The sequence below is a fragment of the Coptis chinensis genome, chromosome 4 (genome assembly GCF_015680905.1).
Source record: "Coptis chinensis isolate HL-2020 chromosome 4, ASM1568090v1, whole genome shotgun sequence".
NCBI lineage: Eukaryota > Viridiplantae > Streptophyta > Magnoliopsida > Ranunculales > Ranunculaceae > Coptis > Coptis chinensis.
Genome location: NC_141459.1, coordinates 91,459,667 through 91,479,291, shown reverse-complemented (window position 1 = coordinate 91,479,291; position 19,625 = coordinate 91,459,667). Strand labels below are relative to the sequence as shown.

The 19,625-nt window shown below is 39.6% G+C and overlaps 2 protein-coding genes across 4 annotated transcripts; both read right to left on the bottom strand.

Moving 5' to 3' along the window:
- Positions 1–56: 56 nt before the first annotated feature.
- On the bottom strand, positions 57–6,083 carry LOC147505629 (flowering locus K homology domain-like). 3 transcript variants are annotated; one of them, XM_086558115.1, is made up of 7 exons: positions 5,873–6,083; positions 4,225–4,807; positions 3,679–3,931; positions 2,344–2,492; positions 1,927–2,202; positions 908–1,102; positions 57–633 (listed from the first exon to the last, which is right to left on the bottom strand). In XM_086558115.1, exons 2-7 carry the CDS (start codon positions 4,789–4,791, stop codon positions 484–486), a joined length of 1,590 nt encoding a protein of 529 aa, XP_086414241.1. In that variant the 5' UTR covers positions 4,792–4,807; positions 5,873–6,083; the 3' UTR covers positions 57–483. The 3 variants fall into 3 exon arrangements, with proteins under 3 accessions (XP_086414241.1, XP_086414243.1, XP_086414242.1); XM_086558117.1 differs by having other exon boundaries at positions 2,344–2,489; positions 5,873–6,013; XM_086558116.1 differs by having other exon boundaries at positions 4,225–4,802; positions 5,873–5,998.
- Positions 6,084–7,236: 1,153 nt separating this feature from the next.
- On the bottom strand, positions 7,237–12,452 carry LOC147505628 (uncharacterized). The gene is made up of 5 exons (XM_086605594.1): positions 10,292–12,452; positions 8,115–8,463; positions 7,897–8,043; positions 7,752–7,849; positions 7,237–7,684 (listed from the first exon to the last, which is right to left on the bottom strand). Exons 1-5 carry the CDS (start codon positions 12,311–12,313, stop codon positions 7,370–7,372), a joined length of 2,931 nt encoding a protein of 976 aa, XP_086461720.1. The 5' UTR covers positions 12,314–12,452; the 3' UTR covers positions 7,237–7,369.
- Positions 12,453–19,625: the final 7,173 nt, after the last annotated feature.

The window sequence follows — 19,625 nt, the reverse complement described above, 5'->3', positions numbered from 1 at the left end:
AATGAATTTACTCATTGTAACAACTAAAATCTAAACTAATTTCATGAGATTCAATAGCTCCTTGAACACTTCTGATCTTACAAGTTACTCTTGTTAAAACAGAATTAAACTGAAGATCAGCACATCAAATCACAACAATATCGTGTCTCTGAACATACATTCCCCAAATATGCACCCCTCGAATTACAAGTAAAAGTCATAAAGGCACAGAAGGAAATGGCACCATAAATGGGGAAGAGGTAACAAGAATCAAATTAAGTTTTATGCGGGTACCAAAGCCAAAGAACAAAAAGGCTACAAGAAACTAATAACTTCAACAAGAGTACAAGACTCAACCCCAAGGATCAGCTAATGTACAGAAAAAACCTAAACAACTATAAAGTCGTATCTCGCTATATCAGCTCCGAAGGCCACAACGAAAATGATCTGCTTTTCTAGTCAATCAATCATAACCCTACTGTTATCCAATTAATCAGATTATGCCTAGTAACCGTAGTTTGCTCCATAAACTGCACCATACCCTCCGGCATTGTGCCCAGGGGGCGATGAAAAATTTTGTGTCGAATAAGAATTGTAACCAGGGTCAGCAGCACCCCCGACTGGGTTTTGTGATGCAGCTTCAGCCATGAAATTCTGCCAGACAACAAAACGGGCTTATCAGTGAAGGTAAAAAAGAGAAAAGAGTTGATCTAAAAACTAGTGAGTTGCATACCTACCACCTTACCAAAAGGCCATTACCTCTTTTGACTCTAACTTCCCCAATCACTTTTTAGAGTTCAATACAGAATGTATTTTAGTGATGTGGCACTTATGCAACTCTTAATACCAGTAAAGTCTTTCAGAAATAAATACAGGCAGAGGCTAAGCAAGAATTACACAAAAAAGGTCAATAGGAAATAAGGCATGCCTGTATCAACTGCTGCGCAGTTTGGGCTTGTGAAGCAGATCCATTTATCTCAACTGTCATTTCCCCTGGCACGCCCCTTGTTTCCTGTACTGTAATTGCTGCTCCACTGACCCGTCGAATATAGCTAATATTGGCACCCGCATTCCCAATTACCGCATCAGCGAATGAGAGAGGGATTTGCATATGATGTGTGATCTGCAGAAAATGAAAGCAAAACCTCAATGACAATTCAACTGGCTAAGGTGCCAGAGAGGAGTGACACACTCAGCATTGTACACAACATTGATATTAACAGAAAAAATGCCAACACACACCCATGTCAATACGACTTGGGTTATATCTAAACATCCTATTTGGCACGTTGATATAGACTCTTAAATTTTCGTTTTTCTTTTTTACGTACCAATCTAGACATGACATTTTCGCAAAGGGTGCTGCACAGCAGTGACACCCTCCTTGCTTTTATCTAAAGGAGCTCTTTGGGCTGCTGGGCCCTAGTTTTGTATTTTTCTCTTTTTAAGTGCCGACCAAAATGGTACATCATCGATTGCTGCAGATGGTAGTTAGCCATTCTGTGATATTTCATCTTTCTTTTGATTACTTCAGTAATAGACAATCAATCAAGCCATCCATAAATCAATTGATCTTACTACAAACTTAATAACAGTGTACACAACATATTTTTCGATCATTAAAGTGTTATCATGATATGACAAAAGAAATAACCTTTTTATTAATTTTTTGAGATGTGGGAAAAATATGGAGAGGGCAAAAGGATGAAGAATAAGACACAGGAGGGATGAAAGACAAGGTTTTTGTCCTTTGCTTTTATATAGATATATATACATTGATAAGAAACATCCACCTTCTGAAAGGTAGGGTTGGCATGACATGATGACAGTAAATTTTCATTGGAAGAGGATATACAGGACTTGTAAATTATTTCGTTAACATATACCTAGTCACACACAGACACACACGGACACAAAAAAAGTTGCCATTTTGGTAAATCAATGTACCGGTGTCATCAGAGCTGGGGGAGGCTGCACATTAGCAGATGGATGGAACCCCATGGGTGCTTCTCTTCCATACATAGATAGACCCTGGTGAGGCTGTTTATCCATAGGAGGATGGTCATGCTGTGGATAATAATTATCGTGCTGCCTGGGAGGCGGCATATACTGAGGGTTGACCCCAAAAGCAGGACCTGGACCAGCATTTGGGGGAAAACCATGAGGACCCCATGACTGGTGTGGTGGCATGTTTGGCTCCATCTGTGAATTCAGCATTTGCATCTGCAAGACAAAAGTACCAATACAAGAACGAAACTAAATATATATCTGGTTAAAAAGCACAGTGAACATAAAATTAAGGGTAAGAAGAAAATATTCCATCTTAACCATGTAATCAATGATTGAGAGAAAATTTAGACTTACATGCATCTCAAATAAACCAATCACACTACGGTCAACCAAAAACTTCCTCAGATGAGCAGCAATTAGTTCAACTGCTTTGTGCACACCAGCAGGTTCACCTTGTACCTCAACAATTCTGTCATCTTCCAGAGCAAAAACAGGTAGATCTTCTGAAGTAAAACAAGGGATAAAGATTCAAGTGAACAATGATTCAACATATACACAGCATATGTGATTTCATAACTTAAGAAAGGCACATATAAGCACATAAGATTTCACAAACACATTTGTTAGTAAAAAACAAATTTGACAGAGTGTATATACACTGCTAAAAGAAAAGGTTATAGTACCACAGTTGTAAATTCTTATAGGTTCTGCATAAGCAGACTAACTCAATCTTCCTCACTCCTCAAAACCCTTCCAAAAGTATTTTGGGTTAGTTGGCTAACGAATCAGATACGTTAGCAGCAGTAATAATTGTTTTTATACTAGCACTGTGAATGACTGAATGTCTATATCCAAGAAGACTCACAAAAGCCTAAGTTATAAATGTATACTGACGTAGCTAACTTTGATCCAAATTTCATTCTCGAAGAAAAGGAAATAAGATTGATGGCTTTTACATCCATATTACCTAAGAATGTCCAAGTCTTTTATATCAAACTATTCTTCTGTGAGTGGAAGACGGAAAAAAAAAAAGACCAAAAAGAAAAGAAGTACACCAATCCTTTCAAAGAAGACTTAAATATATAAATAGCTAAAAGAAAGACAAAATGAATGATAGCAGTTTAGCATGTGTACTGGGTATGGATGGCAACTTCATTCACTGATTAAACCATGTTCTCGAAGTCTCTCACATACTTACTCAAACTATGATCTCAGGAGTAGTAATTGTGCCCCACGGATGCACGTAGAGTGGATACAAACCAAACATACTTAATAATCTTAAAATTTAAGAACGATTGCATGTCCCTACTTGGTAAAGATTGAAGCACGTCAGGAAAAATAAATCTCACTTGTGAGAAATATGTACCAAATACATGAATTACTTGAATAAAATAAAATATAAAATACATTGGAATTTGAGTGAACCCAAGCTTTATGTCTGTTGAATACACACACACACATTTTGTGGTATCAGGTAAAAGATGCCCGTGATTTGCTACTGAATAATTGAAGGACAATGGTAGAGATGGTTATCAAGAAGATGAAGCAAAAAAAACAGTATTTGTTTGTTACAAATAAAACATGCTTATTACAAGAAGCATAAGTAAAAAAAAAAAAAATGGTTCTTATGAATACATGATCCAGAAGCAAATACAACAGATAAAATTGAAAAATAAAAACAATGAATACCTGATCCAAGCACTCGAACAATTGTATTTGAAGCTTCTTGAATAGATTTTATGGTTGCCCCCTGCTTTCCAATCAAGTTTCCAGCTTGTGTAGCCACCACTAGCAGCCTTGATGAAACTGTCAAACCAGAATTTGGTGGAGCATGGGCAAGATCACCATTTAAACCATCAACAACGCGACTATGAACTCTCAGAAGACCATCAATTGCAGGAGGTATAGAAGCATCGGGCTCCTCCTTTGCTGAAACCATCACCTTTCATTGAGCAAGAAATAAAATTAGTTCAGAGTTCAATTTTTTTTTTAAGGTTTTAATGCATCAATCGGTACTAGTAATAATAGGAACAACTAATGGAAAAATTGAAGGCTTTCGAATCTGTGACTTTTCCAGTTTGCATAATTAAGTCGAATTTATATGTTACCATCAAATTTTAGGTCAGCGGAACTCCTCTACATGCTAACTTGCCTCCACCGTTGCCTCATGCAAACGATGCACATGCTATTCGCTCTGGTCTGAAAAACTATTAACACAGAAATCGAAGAACTTACAGCTCTTTCTTGAGTGCCTGGGGGTGCATCAAGAATCTTAATACGAGCCTTTGTCTCCTCACACATCTTTTTAATTAATTCTCCCTTACGGCCAATGATACCACCAACCTTCTGAACAGGAACCAACATTCTGTAAACATTTTCACCAGGCCATCCAGGCCATCGTTTCTCAGCAACTACAACGCCCGCAACATCATTCTTTTCTTCAATCTGCTGAGTGGGTGAGTACCCAGGGGCAGTAGTAGTTTCTTCATGCTGCTGAGTGGGTGAGTAGCCAGGGGCAATAGTAGTTTCTTCATGCTGCCGAGTGGGTGAGTACCCAGGGGCAGTAGTAGTTTCTTCATGCTGCTGAGTGGGTGAGTACCCAGGGGCAGTAGTAGTTTCTTCATGCTGCTGAGTGGGTGAGTACCCAGGCGCAGTAGTAGTTTCTTCATGCTGCTGAGTGGGTGAGTACCCAGGGGCAGTAGTAGTTTCTTCATGCTGCGGAGTGGGTGAGTACACGGGGGCAGTAGTAGTTTCATTTTCACTAAAAGTCGTTGAGGATGTGAGTTCTTCAGGTGCATCCATAACGTCTTTCACTGAGCTGAACAAGATTGATGTATGTTCATAAACAATTTTGATGAACAAAACTGTAATTGAAGATTAAACAAAATACAGGAAGACCAGTCTACTTAGTTCTTAATATAAAGACAATTAATCACCACCATGTGATAAAGAAATCTACAAACTAAGTAGAAACAAAGCAGTCAAAGATAAAATCAGCAATCCATTAAGTTTATAATAGCTAGAGATAATCAAAATTTACTCCATATGCCTTTTTGGTCAGATTGGCTTCAATCGCAAAATGTGGTGCCTTTTTCCCCAGGCGTACCATCAGTTTGCAATAAAAGGGTAAGATTTTCCAAACTGCACCATCCTAAGGTGCAAATATTGACGATGAAATGATTAACCTGGCTTAACACCCTCACAAATACAAAGTGGTGGTGAATTCTATAATTAAACTTAATGACAGTTATATTCTGTGTTGAATTTGCTCAGGTTTTCCAATTAAGTAGAGTAAAAAGATGTCGGGCAACGAACAGTGAACTTTAGAAGAATAAATCATCTCATCCTAATCAGACTATGTGTCTATGTTTGTATAGGAGAATAAAGTTCACAGAAGATTTCTACTGATTCCAATAACTGCTCATACTTTCCTAAAACAATCATTATAGCAATTCCTAAGCAGATATAACAAGAACTAAAAGATTTAACTTGTATTGCATGACACAATCTTTAACAAATGAGTAACCACATTATCCATTTCAACACAAATGCATATATCTTTAAACCCTAAAACACAAACACACATCTCCCAATTAACTTAATCACAACTAAACCCACAATTAAGGGTTTAGTGAATATTAATTCATTTCTAAAACCCTAAACCCTAAAACCCAACACAAACCAAACTAAAACTACTCTACCTACAAAATTATTCATTACCCATTATCAAGGATTCAATACATACTTACATTAACATCAAGAAATCAAACATGACCTATTAACCAACACAAATAGAAAGAAAGCTACAAGACAAAAACATGAACATGACAAAAGAATTAAAGTATAAAGAAATAAGTAAGAAAAAGGGTGAATATTTACTTACAGTATTAGTGACGTAAGAGTGAGAAGGTTTGATGGAGAGACGAGAATGGCGTACACAGAGAGAGAGAGAGAGAGAGAGTTTTGAGTAGAGAGCTAGGTGAGGGGCTTTGATTTGATGATGACGCTCTATTTAATGTTTTCTTATTTACGGTTTGGTCCTATCTTTTTTTTATTTGACGTAAGCACCCCGGGTTATGAACATTTTTGTGGTCAGTAGGTATTTCAGTATTTGACTATTTGTAGCACGTGAAATTAGAGGCGCATCCTCATCGAGGATTTATTAGTCCGACGAGGTGTGACCATTTAAACTTTTAAAGAGGTACGTAGCCCAGTAGCTATACACAATTGAATTACTAGACATATTCTCTTTTTATTTCTCTGTTTAATATTTTACACCAATTTGTCAGAGGTTTGAAGGTCAGACCGTTACTATCCAAATTACAAAGGAGTCGTATTAACTCTCGACGAAGGTTTTTTACTTGTGCAATTTTCTCTTTCTACCATACTGACTAGTTTTGGGAACACTATTTGAAGTCCCAGTATGGCTCTCCACTTGCGTCATTCTCATTCAAAACAGCATAGCTCCCAGTTTTCGCATTTGGTTCATCTTCTTTTGGGGCATCAACCTGATTTGTGGTCACTCACTTTTGCCTTCTCAGAATTGGGAGACCCACAAACTAGAACAAGAATGTGAGCGTTAGCCATTCATTAGCACTTGGGAAGAAATGCGTGCATATGCTTTATTGAAAATTGATTAACTATCAAATCTCTATTAACAACATGTCTACCAGAACCTAATGCTATTCGCAAAAAATAACGGAACTGATACAGAAAAACCAGCCATAAACCTTCGCATACCCAGCAGATCCAGATTCTACCTTCTTATTGCTGAACTTCTCACCTTGTGCTAAGCATTTTTGAGCTTCTACCTTCAACTTCTGTCATTCAGTCTTCCTAACCACCTCTTACTGCAATATAAACCACATAGATATCTTGGAACTTTACATAAATTAGCAGTTAACCGTGCTCTCTCGTCCCCCCAACCCAGGCTTGACAAAACACACAAGCACAATCAAACAAAAACAAATACAATGGTTCTGGAACATTAGTCGTTATCAGTTAATGCTTTTCCGAGGCACACAATGGGTTAAAATGATACAAAATAAAGATCATTTGTGTATCATTAGATCCTGTCAAGTGTGTGCTATCATATCATTGTCCTGACAGTCATCTATGCAACTATGCCTTACTACGTAAAGAGAGAAGCTCAAGCAAAACCCGAGCAGATACGACATGATGACATGTAGCAGTAAAGAAGAGACAGTACTACTTAACCAAAATAACAGTATCCCAAGAATTTACTGGTTAACCAGAGTCGAAACTCAGCACATTACCTTCGGCATCTGTTTGAGAAGTTAAGAAGCATTTCCCATTCTGTACAATTTGGTTCACCTTCTGCAAGCATGTTCACTAGAATCAATGCAGTTTCTGCATTTAGTTAGAAATCCCTCTCAATCAGGGTTTTGAGAGGTTGAATTGCTTTATCCGTATCATTTTTATGGACTAGGAATCCTTGGACCATGATACTGAATGTGAAAACATCTGGAGCAAAACCATTCTCTTGGATCTCATAGAACAAATCTTGAGCTTCTTCTAAACTCCCTTCTCTGAAAAACCCATTAATCAATGTGTTATATGTCCTAGAATCAGGCTGCAACTCCTTAGCTGAGAGACAATAAAATTGTTCCTTCACCTCACTTATTTTACCTTCTTTGCGCATGCCATCGATGACAACAGTAAACAAGAAGATCAGCTTTCATTCCACTATTTCCCATCGGATAGAACAATTCCATTGCTTCAGCAAAACAACCATTATTGACCAGTCCATTTGGTAATGAACTGTAAGTGAACAGGTTTGGTCTTTCCCCACAAGCCATCATGTCTTTGACAAGCTCTTTTGCAACCAAACTTCTCCACTCTTGCAAAAACCCACCTATCAGGGTAGTATAGGTAATAGTGTCGTGCTTGAATTCCTTACATTGCACATATCCTTGAAAACCTGAATTGCCTTGTCCATCCTCCTAGACTTGCAATAGCCATTGATCAAAATGCTATAGCTAACTATGTCAGGAGCATGACCTCTAGCGAGTATCAAATCAAAATTATTTTTGCCTCATTCATCCGCATTTGCAAACAATATCCATCAATAAAACTATTGTATGTGATTTTGTTCAGTTCCTCGCCTCTTTCAATCATTGTCTGGAATAGTTCAAATGCTTCATCGACCATCCCGTCTTTGCAAACAGCATCAATCATAAGATTATATGTGTGTGCATCTGGTAAAACTCCCCTACCTGTCAGTTCAGTGAACAATCTTACTGCTTCTTTCCCTTTCCCTGTAGTGCACAAGCCATCAATTGAAGCATTGTATGTGAAGACATCAGGTTGTAGACCTCTCTCAGACATTTCCTCTAATAAATAAAAAGCTTCGGTTGTCCTACCTTCTTTGCAAAGAGAGTCAAAGTTATGACATCCAGAGAGATGTTCTCTGTAAACACTTTGTGCAATAAGGATTCCTTCCATCGAACAGATCTGCAGAGACCTGGAACTAAACAATTATAAGTGAAATATTCGGCATAAGCTTTCTCGCGGTCATTTCCTGAAAACGATTCAAGGCCTCATTCACCAAATTCCCCTTACAAAGAGTGTTGATAAGCATACTGTAAATATGAACATCACGAATAATGTTTTTATTTTCCATTGCCCTCATGAAACCAAGAGCAGCAGTAGAATTCACAAATTCCAAATCCCATTCATTAGTATCCCATATGTTACTTTACCCCCGACGCAGAGCCCCTTAAGGAGAATACCGAATGTAACAGCATTCAGTTCAAACACACATTTTAAAATACTCCCTCACACAGAAAACCCGAAATCCACCCGACCCATACGGCAGAAACAATTGATTAAGGTGGCCTGTGTCCTTACCCGGGCATCATAATCTGAGACCTATCATCACCTTGATCTGTCTACTACTATTAGCATAAGCTTCCAAACAATACTAGTTGTTGTCCATACCCCATAGGCATTTGGTAGATCCGATGGTTCAGTTACTCAACCGCTGTGCCAGTTTGCTATGGGGAACCACAGATATAAGAAAAATAAACTTTAACATGGAAAGTGAATTAGGAAATTGACTTTTGGACATGTCACTTTCATGAAATGTACAGCTTGTACCAAGAAATTGAAAAGCATTTTTTCTTTCCGGAATTTTGGAATTTAGTAGAGAATTGCTACTTCTGAAAACCATATCCACTACCAGTAACTTTAAGAGGCTCATCGGCATATCAAAAGTCAAATTTCAGGTGCGGCAAGCTGCTTCCGCAACCAACATTTACACTTTCATACGCCTATATCATTTACGTATCCTCACCGTGTCCATGTCCTAGGTTTTATCATATATGATATAACTTGTGACTATAGGTGAATTTTCTTAGTTCATAGTACTATATAATGGTATCTCACATGCATAGACTTCCCTGAAAACAGATGGAAAATATTCTTAACAAACTATGCATACACATAAGACTGCATACATATTACTTTTAAGTTTTGTTTGACCAAAACGGTACTCCAATAGAACATCAAACACGTCAATGCTCTTAAACAATAGCTCAAGAAATAATGCATAATAAAATACAGCAAACCATAGACATCAAACACGTCAATGCTCTTAAAAAATAGCTTAAGAAATACAAAGAATATGCATAATAATATACAACAAAGTGAGCAAACCATAGTTTAGCACAGAACTCACATTGTGTACGAGCTAATAGTATCCTACAAACAGAAATAAAATCTGGTAAATTCTTTCTTTAACACCTATGCAGAAGATTACTATGTTGCGTGGACACACCATATATTAATAAAACTTTGTGTTGGATACGTACCCGATGTCCGTGTCGGACAAGACACGAACACATATTGTATGTGATATACCTTAATTTTTTATATTTTGCCGTGACAGACACTTCGTATCCGTGTTGAATATGGACACACGTATCCGTGTCAATGTAACTTAAAAAATTAGGCATCCTAAACTAGATCCAAGTTAGTTAGTTTAAGAATTACAAGCACACCAGGTAACAAATTTAATATAAATAATAATTAACTTAGTAAAATCCTTTAAATTGAAGGTAAGATATAATGGATAATACAAAATAAAATAACTTATTAAGTTATCTATTAGAAGAATTTAAAACTTACAAAATTCAAGAACATGGCTAGACGTACTCGTTACAAGAATAATTGCCAACTGATTTATCACGATAACTAAAGGTTGTTTGTCACAACAAGTCATACAGAACAGGATTTGCAACTACAGTCCCAACTGGAGAATATCATATGCAGCTCACCCTTACAACAAGAAATTACGAAGTATATCCAAACTCTCATGATTTGGTTCTTGTGTTGCCAGCAAATTTATAATCATTGACATAGTATTTGCATCTGCTGAGAAACTCCTCACATGCATTGCCTTAAGAAATTGTACTGCCTTCTCAAAATTTCTGTCTTTGAGAAATCCTTGAACCATGATATTGAATGTGCGGTCATTTGGTGCAATACCATTCTCTTCCATCTGTGTGAACATATTTTGAGCATCGATTAACATGCCCTCCTTACAAAATCCATTGATGATTGTATTATATGTTATGGTGTTCGGCTCTACCTCTTTTGTAAAGAGGTTCTGAAATAGTTCCTTGGCTTCCATCAGTTTTCCCTCTTTGCACATGTGGTGAATAATACTGTTATAAGTCACAACATTGGCTCTTAACCCATTTCTTTCCATCGCATGTATCAATTCCATTGCTTCAGAAAGACCACTGTTAGCACCCAAACCTTCTATTAAAGTATTATATGTGACAATATCTGGACTTTGTCCATGAGTTTGCATGTCTTCAAAAATCTTCTTCGCATCCACAACTCTCCCAACCTTACAAAGGCCACCAATAAGTGTGTTATATGTAACAACGTCAGGATTCACTTCCTTGCAGGTCATATCGTTAAAGAGTAGCATAGCCTCATCTACTCTCTTAGCTTTGCAATAACCGTTAACCAAAATGGTATAGGTAATAATGTCAGGTTCCAAACCTCTATCCACCATTAAATTAAAAACATTTATGGCCTCTTCCATTCGACCTTGCAAACAGTACCCATCCATCAACGCATTGTATGTGAATGTGTCAGGCGCCACATTTCTTTGAAACATCTCCTCTAATAGTTCATGTGCCTCACTAACCTTCCCTTCTTTGCAATAAGTATCAACCAAAATACTGTATGTTCTCACATCCGGCCAGACTCCTCGACTGATCATATCATGTAACAATTCAGTTGCCTTGTTCCAATTATTTGAAATGCAAAGGAGGCCATGGATCAAAGCATTAAATGTAACGACAGTAGGCATTATACCTCTTTGAAGCATCAATTCTAAAACTTGAAGTGCTTCGTTGGTCTTACCCTCTTTACAAAGAGCATCAACCAGAATGGTGAAGGTTACTACATTCGGTGAGATGCTCCTTTTGGACATATCTTCAAACAAGCTGATGACTCCTTTCAGTTGACGAATGCTGCATAGTCCATGAATTAAAGAGCTGTAACTTACAACATTTGGGACAACTCCTCGACCAATCATTTCCTGAAAGAGATTGACGGCGGCATTCACCCGGTTTTCCTTGCAAAGACAGTCAATGATCATACTGTATATGTGGATGTTAGGCTTCAGCTTTTCCTTTTCCATTGAGCTCATCAATTGAAGGGCAGTATCTGAATTTAATGATTTGCAGAACCAATTGATAACAACTCCATAAGTGATTACATTGCATGGATATCGATTTGCCACCATTTTGTTGAACAATTCCAAAGCTGGTGCTGATTTACCCTCCGTAAACAAACCCTTGAGAAGAGTATTGAAAGTAACCGCATTCGGATCAAACCCACGTTTCAGAATATTCCCCAAAACAGCAAACCCGAAATCCACCCGACCCATAGAACAGTAGCAATTGATCATGATAGTTAGTGTCACGATATTCGGTGGGACTCCAGCAGAAGCCATTGTTTTGTACATGGACAAAACAGTAGAATAGTGTTTGGTCTTGACAAGGGCTCCTAGCAATTGAGTAAAAGGGTGAATGGAAGGAAAGGGTCGATACCGAATCAACTCATTAAAGAAACCCAATGCCTCGTCAAGCTCAAGGGTTCCAGATTTACAACGATCTCTTACTAAATTTACTAATAAATCAAAATGAAGGAGGTCTTTATCGGCAGAAGTGGTAGATGATTGACGTGGTTGATATGTAATAGTAGTTTTGAAACGAAAGAAGGAAAGAGAATGCAAGATAGGAGAGAGAGTAGCAGAAGAAGAAACCCACCTTAACATCGCCATTTTGAGCTAACGGAATTGTTTGAGAAATGAAACCCAACTGATTTGAACTGAGTAACTGGCACACTCTTCTTTTCATTAAAAGTGGAAGCCCAAAACCCGAACACGACCCATGAAAGCTTAAGCCCAAACCCCGAGCCACCCCAGTTTTCTCGCGCCAAACTAGGGTTTTACAAAGTTATAATTGCAGAGCAGTACAAACAATGTCTATTTCTTTAACAGAAGGACAAAAGTAGTTAAAAGTGAAGGAGAAAATTGAACTTAATGAGAAAGAAAAACAAATATTTGATCGGTTACTTAAAGTTGTTACTCATTTTAATCTTAAGTGTAGATAGATCGAAGTTATAACGCTGTAATAAAATTTAAAACCTTAGACCCACTTCAATTACCTCAATCGCAGATAAACCATGGGTCATGATCAACAAAACAAACCAAATCAGTACTGCCATTGCAATCCAAACAGTAGTATTGTAACTTAATGTAGTAACTTAATTGGTGCAGCCGATCCAAAAGAGAGCGAGAGTACGAGTAAATTGAGAGGTCGCGGTAATGGATTACGACAAATGGCGCCGTCTGTGGAGAAGTCGGGACTTCGGCTGAACTGATAAACTATTTTCAAAGTCAAATACTCGACTTGCATTCGTGCGTGGAGGATGAGGAATCCACCTGACTTTGTCTATGAAAGCAGTGGATCCGGCTGACTTTGCTGATGAAGACAAAGAGAGAACACATAATCAAGGATCGAACCAACCTAAAACAAATGGGTTTGGTTTCAAGTTTCAAATCTCAACTCTCAACAACCGATCGATTCATGGTTTCACGCGGAAGTAGGGAAGAGCTGTTTTTTGTATAATAGGAATGGTAAAGATGGAGTCTTTTAGAGTGGGAAAAACTGGTTCTGCACCATTTTGAACAAAACAGCCTTTTAGTAAGGAATACCCATTTCAAGTGTGTGTCTGTTTCTTCTGCTGCTTCAGTAGTAGTTCGAGCTTCTTCTTCTTCTTACAGGATTTTTCCGTTGAGTATCAACTTTGGAGATTATTTCTTCGTGTGTACTGGTTTCAACAACTTGGCCTTGCTTAAGAACAACAAGGGTGTATCAACATTTCTTATTGTGCAAAGGCGATGAGCAACAACTACAGTTGTTCTTCCCATCATGAGGCAGTCAAGAGCTTCTTGTACAAAGCTCTCTGAGCCTGCATCAAGAGCACTAGTGGCCTCGTCAAGTAGAAGAATTTATGGGTTCTTCAACATAGCTCGCAATGGCAATCCTCGCTTTTTGACCACCGGAAAGTCGGACTCTCACCCCACGAAAGTTGGAGTTATCCCTCACATGAGGAGAGAAACAGAGCTGGAGAGAAACGGAGCGAATTCGGCATCGAGAATGTCGAGAAGGCGCCGCCAGGAGAGCGCTGACTCGCGTGAGTTCCAAGACGTAAGATTTCGCGCCACAAGCCAGCGACGACCAGCCTCGGTGTCCATGTCTTAGCGCGACTTCGCCAGAGGGCGCGCCCAGCCGGTCTATTTTTCGTGGGCTTTGCTACAGTACCCGCGAAATTTGGTTTTTGGAGATAAAAACCAAAATCAAGGTTTTGGAAAACCTAACCAAAACAAGTCAGAAGGATTGGAATCCAGACTAAAACAAAGAGAGAACCTTTACAGAGATACAACCCTGTAAAGAGATAAGAGTGATCTAGTAAGGTGAGAGACTGAAAGGAGAGATTGTAATCTTCCTTCCCACTTTATTAAGAACTGGCTCTTGTGGAAGTAGGCATCATTGGCCGAACCACGGTAAATCTTTGTGTTGTGGTTTGCTTTTACTGCTTTACATTATTATCAGTTGTTAATAGTTGTTTAGCGAGTTGGGCATGTTAGTATAGGTTGTAGTTGATATTTAGATTTTGTCCGGAGTTGAATTGTGTTCAAATACAAGTTATCTGTGTAGTGGGGAATCGATTGGTATTGATATAATCCCCAACAAGTGGTATCAGAGCCTTGGTTAGAATAGCCTAGGGTGTTATCCGAATCTTGGTCAGAAGGTGTTTGACGAAATTCCTGAGAGAAGATTTGAGGTTAAATAACTTGTAGAGATGGACCATTCCGCGGAACACTCATTATGATGAGTCTGAATAGGAAGAACTACACCATCCGAAAAGCCAAGATGGAAGACTTGCTATACTTGCAAGGACTTGGCACTTCCCATTGAGAATAAGGGGAGTAAAACCGAAAAGACGGTCGAAATTTGAGTGGAAAAAGCTTGACGTAAAAGCCGATGGATACATTCGACAAATGGATTGACGACGTTGTCTTTCACCATGTGGCCCAAGAGACTACAGCCTTCAGTCCTGGAAGAAACTTCGAAGACCTTTATGAGAGGAAGTCGGGTGGAAACAAAGTGCTAGTCGTTAAGAAGTTTGCGGACACCGCGGTACCAAGAAGGTTCTTCAATGTCCGAGCATCTTAATGAAGTCTGAGAATATCATCAATCGGATGCATTTGATGAAGATCAATTTGGGAGACGGTTGAGGCTTTGTTTCTATTAGGCTCTCTACCGAAAGTTGGGAGACATTAGCGGTTTCTCTACATGGAGCGCCAAGGATGGAATTGTTACCATGGAGATGGCTACCACGCCTTTGTTGAATGAGGAGACTAGAAGGAGTGCAAGAAGCGGCTCTTCTCACTCGAGATCCTTTTCACAGAAACGGGGAGAGGTCGAAACGTAAAACCATCTCGCTCTAGAGGTGATGACGTAAGTAAATCTAGGGGTGAAGCTAGAACTCCTAAGCAGGCAGAGGCAATGTTACTATTGTGCCCAAAAGGCCACTTCGATATATGAGTCACGAATCAATCAAGAGGGATGAGAAGAATAACCGTGTACATGAAGACATGGTGCGAGGAACGGAAACACAGCAGAGATACTACCGCACTAGTCGGCGACCTAGTGGGAATTGTGGTCGATCATGTGGTGTGTCTTTGCCTTAGTACCTCATGTCGATACGAGTGGGTGATAGATAGATACAGAGCATCCTATCACGTCACACCGCGACAAGGGATTCTTCACTACCTACAACCGTGGTGAATATGGTGAAGTAAGGATGGGTAACGATGGAGTCTCAAGATTATAGGCATTGGAGATGTTCATGTAGAAACCAATGTCGGCTACACCTTGACACTCAAGGATGTAAGACATGTCCCCGACATACGGTTAAGCCTAATTTCGGGCCGGGAAATTAGATGACGATGGCTTTGTAAACTCGTTTGGTAACGGGATATGGAAACCGGCGAGGTTCCATTGTAAAGCCGAGGAAAGAAAAACTTGCTCTCTTTACAAAACACAGGCTAGTTTGTGTAAAGCGCGAAATCGCGGCGAAGAAGCTTCATCCTAACCGGTGGCACAAGAGACGTGTCACATGGGCATAAAAGGGATGGAAGTTCTTGCTAAGCAAAAGGCCATGCCGGACATTAAAGGTACACATTTAAATACATGTACTCATCAATTGTTTGGTAGGAAAGCAACACAGGGTGTCTTTCCAAAGATTCCCGTCTCACGAAAAGGACAACGCCTTGAGCTAGTGCACACAGACTTATGTGGTCCTATGAGAGTGAAGTCCCACCGGGGAGCCGTCGCACTTCTTGACATTCATTGATGATCGTCAAGAAAGATATGGGCCTATAGTCCGAAGACCAAGGATGAAGTACTTGGCGTGTTTGAGAAATTCCACAAAGATGGTGGAAAGAGAGACCGGGAAGTTGTTAAAGTGTATTCGCCGGATAATGGGGGTGAGTACATTGGGCCATTTGAAGAGTATTGCCGAGTCATGGGATTAGTCATGAGCGCACCGTTCCCAAGACACCGCAATGAATGGAATAGCGAGAGAAATGAACCGCACCATTGTAGAGGGATGAGATGCATGCTATCTCACTCTAAGCTACCTAGAAGCCATTGGGTAGAAGCAATGCGTCTGGCCGTGCATGTGATCAACATGTCGCCGGCAAAAGCTCCGAATAGTGATTATCCGCAGAGTATGGTCGGTGCAGAGATGTTGATTATGGATACTTGAGGGTATTTGGGTGCGGCATTTGTGCATATTCCGGCGATGAGAGATCCAAGCTTGATGACAAAGCCAAGCGGTGCATTTTTCTGGGTTATGGAGATGAAAAGTTTGGTTACAAACTCTATGATCCGATTAACAAGAAGGTAATCCGAAGTCGAGATGTTGTGTTCTTAGAAGACCAAACCATAGCAGACTTTGAGGGTGGGGTGAGAAGCTACGAGGCTTTCACCAATGATCTTGTTGATTGTAACCGAAGTTCCTACCGTGGAACGTCGCGAGAAGGCATTGAGAATGCAGAGAACCATGAGTTTGAAGCTCATGATGAGAATCCTATTGCTCATGATGGGATAGAACCTATTGGTATAGAAGATGCGGATGAGATGCATGAACCACCACCGAGCAAGTAGAAGTGCATCCTCCCGAGGCACCGCCAGATGGGGCAAGGAGGTCCGGCGAGAGGAGACTAGCTTCAACCAGTATCCACCACATGCGTCGTGCTACTATCGGATGGTGGAGAACCTATGTACTATCAAGAGGCACTTGAAGGTACGACAAAAAAAAAGTGGTTGAAGGCCATACATGACGAGATGGATTCTTTGCATAAGAATCACACTTATGAAGTTAGTTGAGAAACCCACGGAAGAAAAAGTTCTCAAGAATAAGTGGATATACAAAGTCAAGCATGAGGAGAACAATCCTCACCCAAGGCACAAAGCTCGCCTTGTTGTGAAGGGATTCGGTCAAAGGAAAGGGATTGACTTTGATGAGATTTTCTCTCCTGTAGTAAAGATGACTTTTATCCGGGTGGTATTGGGTATGGCCGCAAGTATGAACCTAGAGGTTGAGCAGCTAGATGTTAAGACAGCTTTTCTTCATGGAGACCTTGAAGAAGATGTCTACATGGACCCGGCCCGAGGGTTTGAGGTCAAAGGCAAGGAGCACCTAGTATGCAAGCTGATAAAGAGCTTGTATGGGTTGAAGCAAGCACCGAGACAATGGTACATAAAGTTTGACTCCTTTATGGCGAAGCAAGGATACAAGAAGTCTGCTTCCGATCATTGTGCGTTTGTTCAAAGATTTCCAGATGGGGATTTCATAGTGCTATTGCTGTATGTGGATGATATGTTGATAGTTGGCCCAAACATCAACAAGATATCCAAGCTAAAGAAAGACTTGAGTAAGTCCTTTGAGATGAAGGATTTAGGTCAAGCAAAGCGGATACTTGGGATCGCGGATCACTTCGTGACGAAAAGAGTGGAAGTTGTGGCTTTCTCAAGAAAGCTACATTGAAAGGTGTTGAAGAGATTCAACATGGATCAAGCGAAGCGGTCGGTTGTCCGCTTGGTGGCCCGCCTCGCATGACCAAAGAGATGTGTCCTAAGGGTGAGCATGAGCGAGTCGGATGGAAAAGATTCCTTATGCATCCGCAGATGGGTAGTTTGATGTATGCCATGGTGTGTACTAGACCGGATATTGCTTTTCGCCCGTTGGTGTTGTAAGCAGATTTACATCAAATCCGGGTAAAAACATTGGGAAGGTGTTAAGTGGATATTGAGATATCTCCAAGGCACTTCCAAATCATGTTTGTGCTTTGGTGGAAGTAAGCCCTTACTTGAAGGCTACACCGATGCGACATGGCGGTGATGTTGACTTCATGAAGTCCACCTCCCGTTATCCGGGTTACTTTTGCGGGGAGCAGTTTCTTGGCAATCTAAGTTGCAAAGTGTGTTGCCCTCTCCACTACAGAAGCCGAGTATATTGCAGCCACTGAGTGTTGCAAAGAGATGCTATGGATGAAGAGATTCTTCGACGAACTAGGGCTAAAGCAGAAACAGTTTGTAGTTCTATGTGACAGTCAGAGCGCTATCCACTTGAGCAAGAATCCGAGTTTTCATTCTAGATCCAAGCACATACACGTGCGTTATCATTGGATTAGAGAAGTACTCGAAGACAAGCATTTGTGTATCGAGAAGATCCATACCGACAAGAACGGGTCGGATATGATGACCAAAGTCTTACCGAAAAGGTAAGTTTGATATTTGTTGTGCTATCGCCGAATGGTAGCATACTCCTCCCCGTTGATTTGGAAATTGCATGGAGGTATTCCCCTCACTGTTCGGGAGGGGGAGATTGTTGGAGTTATCCCTCACACACTACAACAGAAGGGGTTTTTAGCAACACACCCTTTTGCAACACCAAAAAATTGTTGCTAAAAGGTCACCAATTGCAACGCCGTATGGGGCTGCTAAAAGTTTGGTGTGCTATTGTATAGGTTGTGCATGAATTTATCTATTGCGGCGCCTCTTTTGTCGCAAATGGATGTAAATATATTTTTGAAAAAAAAGAAAATGTAATTTTTCGGGAGAGGCTTTATCATTTACAATGCTATTGGTGCGGGTAAAGTGAATTTGACCTTTTATGCGTCACTTGCGTTGTAACAAATGTTTTACTTAATGATTTATATTATTTAGTATAGCATTTGTTGCGATGAGATTGGTGTTGCTAATGGGCTTCTTTAGGCGGTCTTATTATTTTAGGAATTGAACCCGATGGGGCGGGCCTATTTTTACGTTAAGCGCTCGAACTAAAATCTAAAATGTGAAAGCCCTAAAAGACTTTCTCTTTCTTTAACTTTCCCTTGAACCACCGCCAACTTCCCATCTCCCACCGCAACGTATCTAACCACTCTCTCTCTCACAACAATGCAACCATCGGCAATAAGCTTTAACTTTTGGTTACTCCTCCACATCCGACCGAGCTTTGATTTTCAAGGTTGGTTCTCCTGCTTAATTAGTTTTCTTTTGTTCTCTGTGTGTTTACTCTACAAGCTAATTCTCTCAATTAATTTTATCGGTTGATTTAAAGCTGGAACTACTAGACAAAGAAAAAATGAATCTTCAAATTTTAAGGTTGGGTGTTTTTGTTTTTTTTTTCCCTTTAGTACTCATTTAGATTTCAGGTTGGTTTTCTTTAGTTTGTTTGAATTGTTTACTATAATTTGGTTTCAGGAAATGAAATAAAGTTTGGTTTAGGTGTTGGGTTAGTCAAAGCTTCAACTTTTGGTTAATCTCCCCCTCACGTTGGTTAGTTTTCTTAAGGGATTAATATAATTAATCGACTGTTTGGAATCTAATTCTTATACATATATATATATATGTCTGTTTAGGTCTTTTGTTGTTGGATTTTGGCTACATCGACCTCGACAAGTGATTCAATTATTATTCTTGTTTATTTGTTTCTTTTGTAATTACTATATATTT

Bases quoted from the DNA above. Each gene is read 5' to 3' on its own strand.
- LOC147505629 (XM_086558115.1), bottom strand. From the start codon at position 4,791: ATGGATGCACCTGAAGAACTCACATCCTCAACGACTTTTAGTGAAAAT. The intron at 2,493-3,678 runs GTATTCATTGTT...GTTTTACTTCAG, and splicing joins TGTTCGAGTGCTTGGATCAG to AAGATCTACCTGTTTTTGCT. The intron at 634-907 runs GCATGCCTTATT...GTTGTCTGGCAG, and splicing joins CTGCGCAGCAGTTGATACAG to AATTTCATGGCTGAAGCTGC.
- LOC147505628 (XM_086605594.1), bottom strand. From the start codon at position 12,313: ATGGCGATGTTAAGGTGGGTTTCTTCTTCTGCTACTCTCTCTCCTATC. The intron at 8,464-10,291 runs TAAGGGTGAGCT...AGGTCTCTGCAG, and splicing joins TACTTCGTAATTTCTTGTTG to ATCTGTTCGATGGAAGGAAT. The intron at 8,044-8,114 runs GCGAGGAACTGA...CGGATGAATGAG, and splicing joins CCAGACAATGATTGAAAGAG to GCAAAAATAATTTTGATTTG.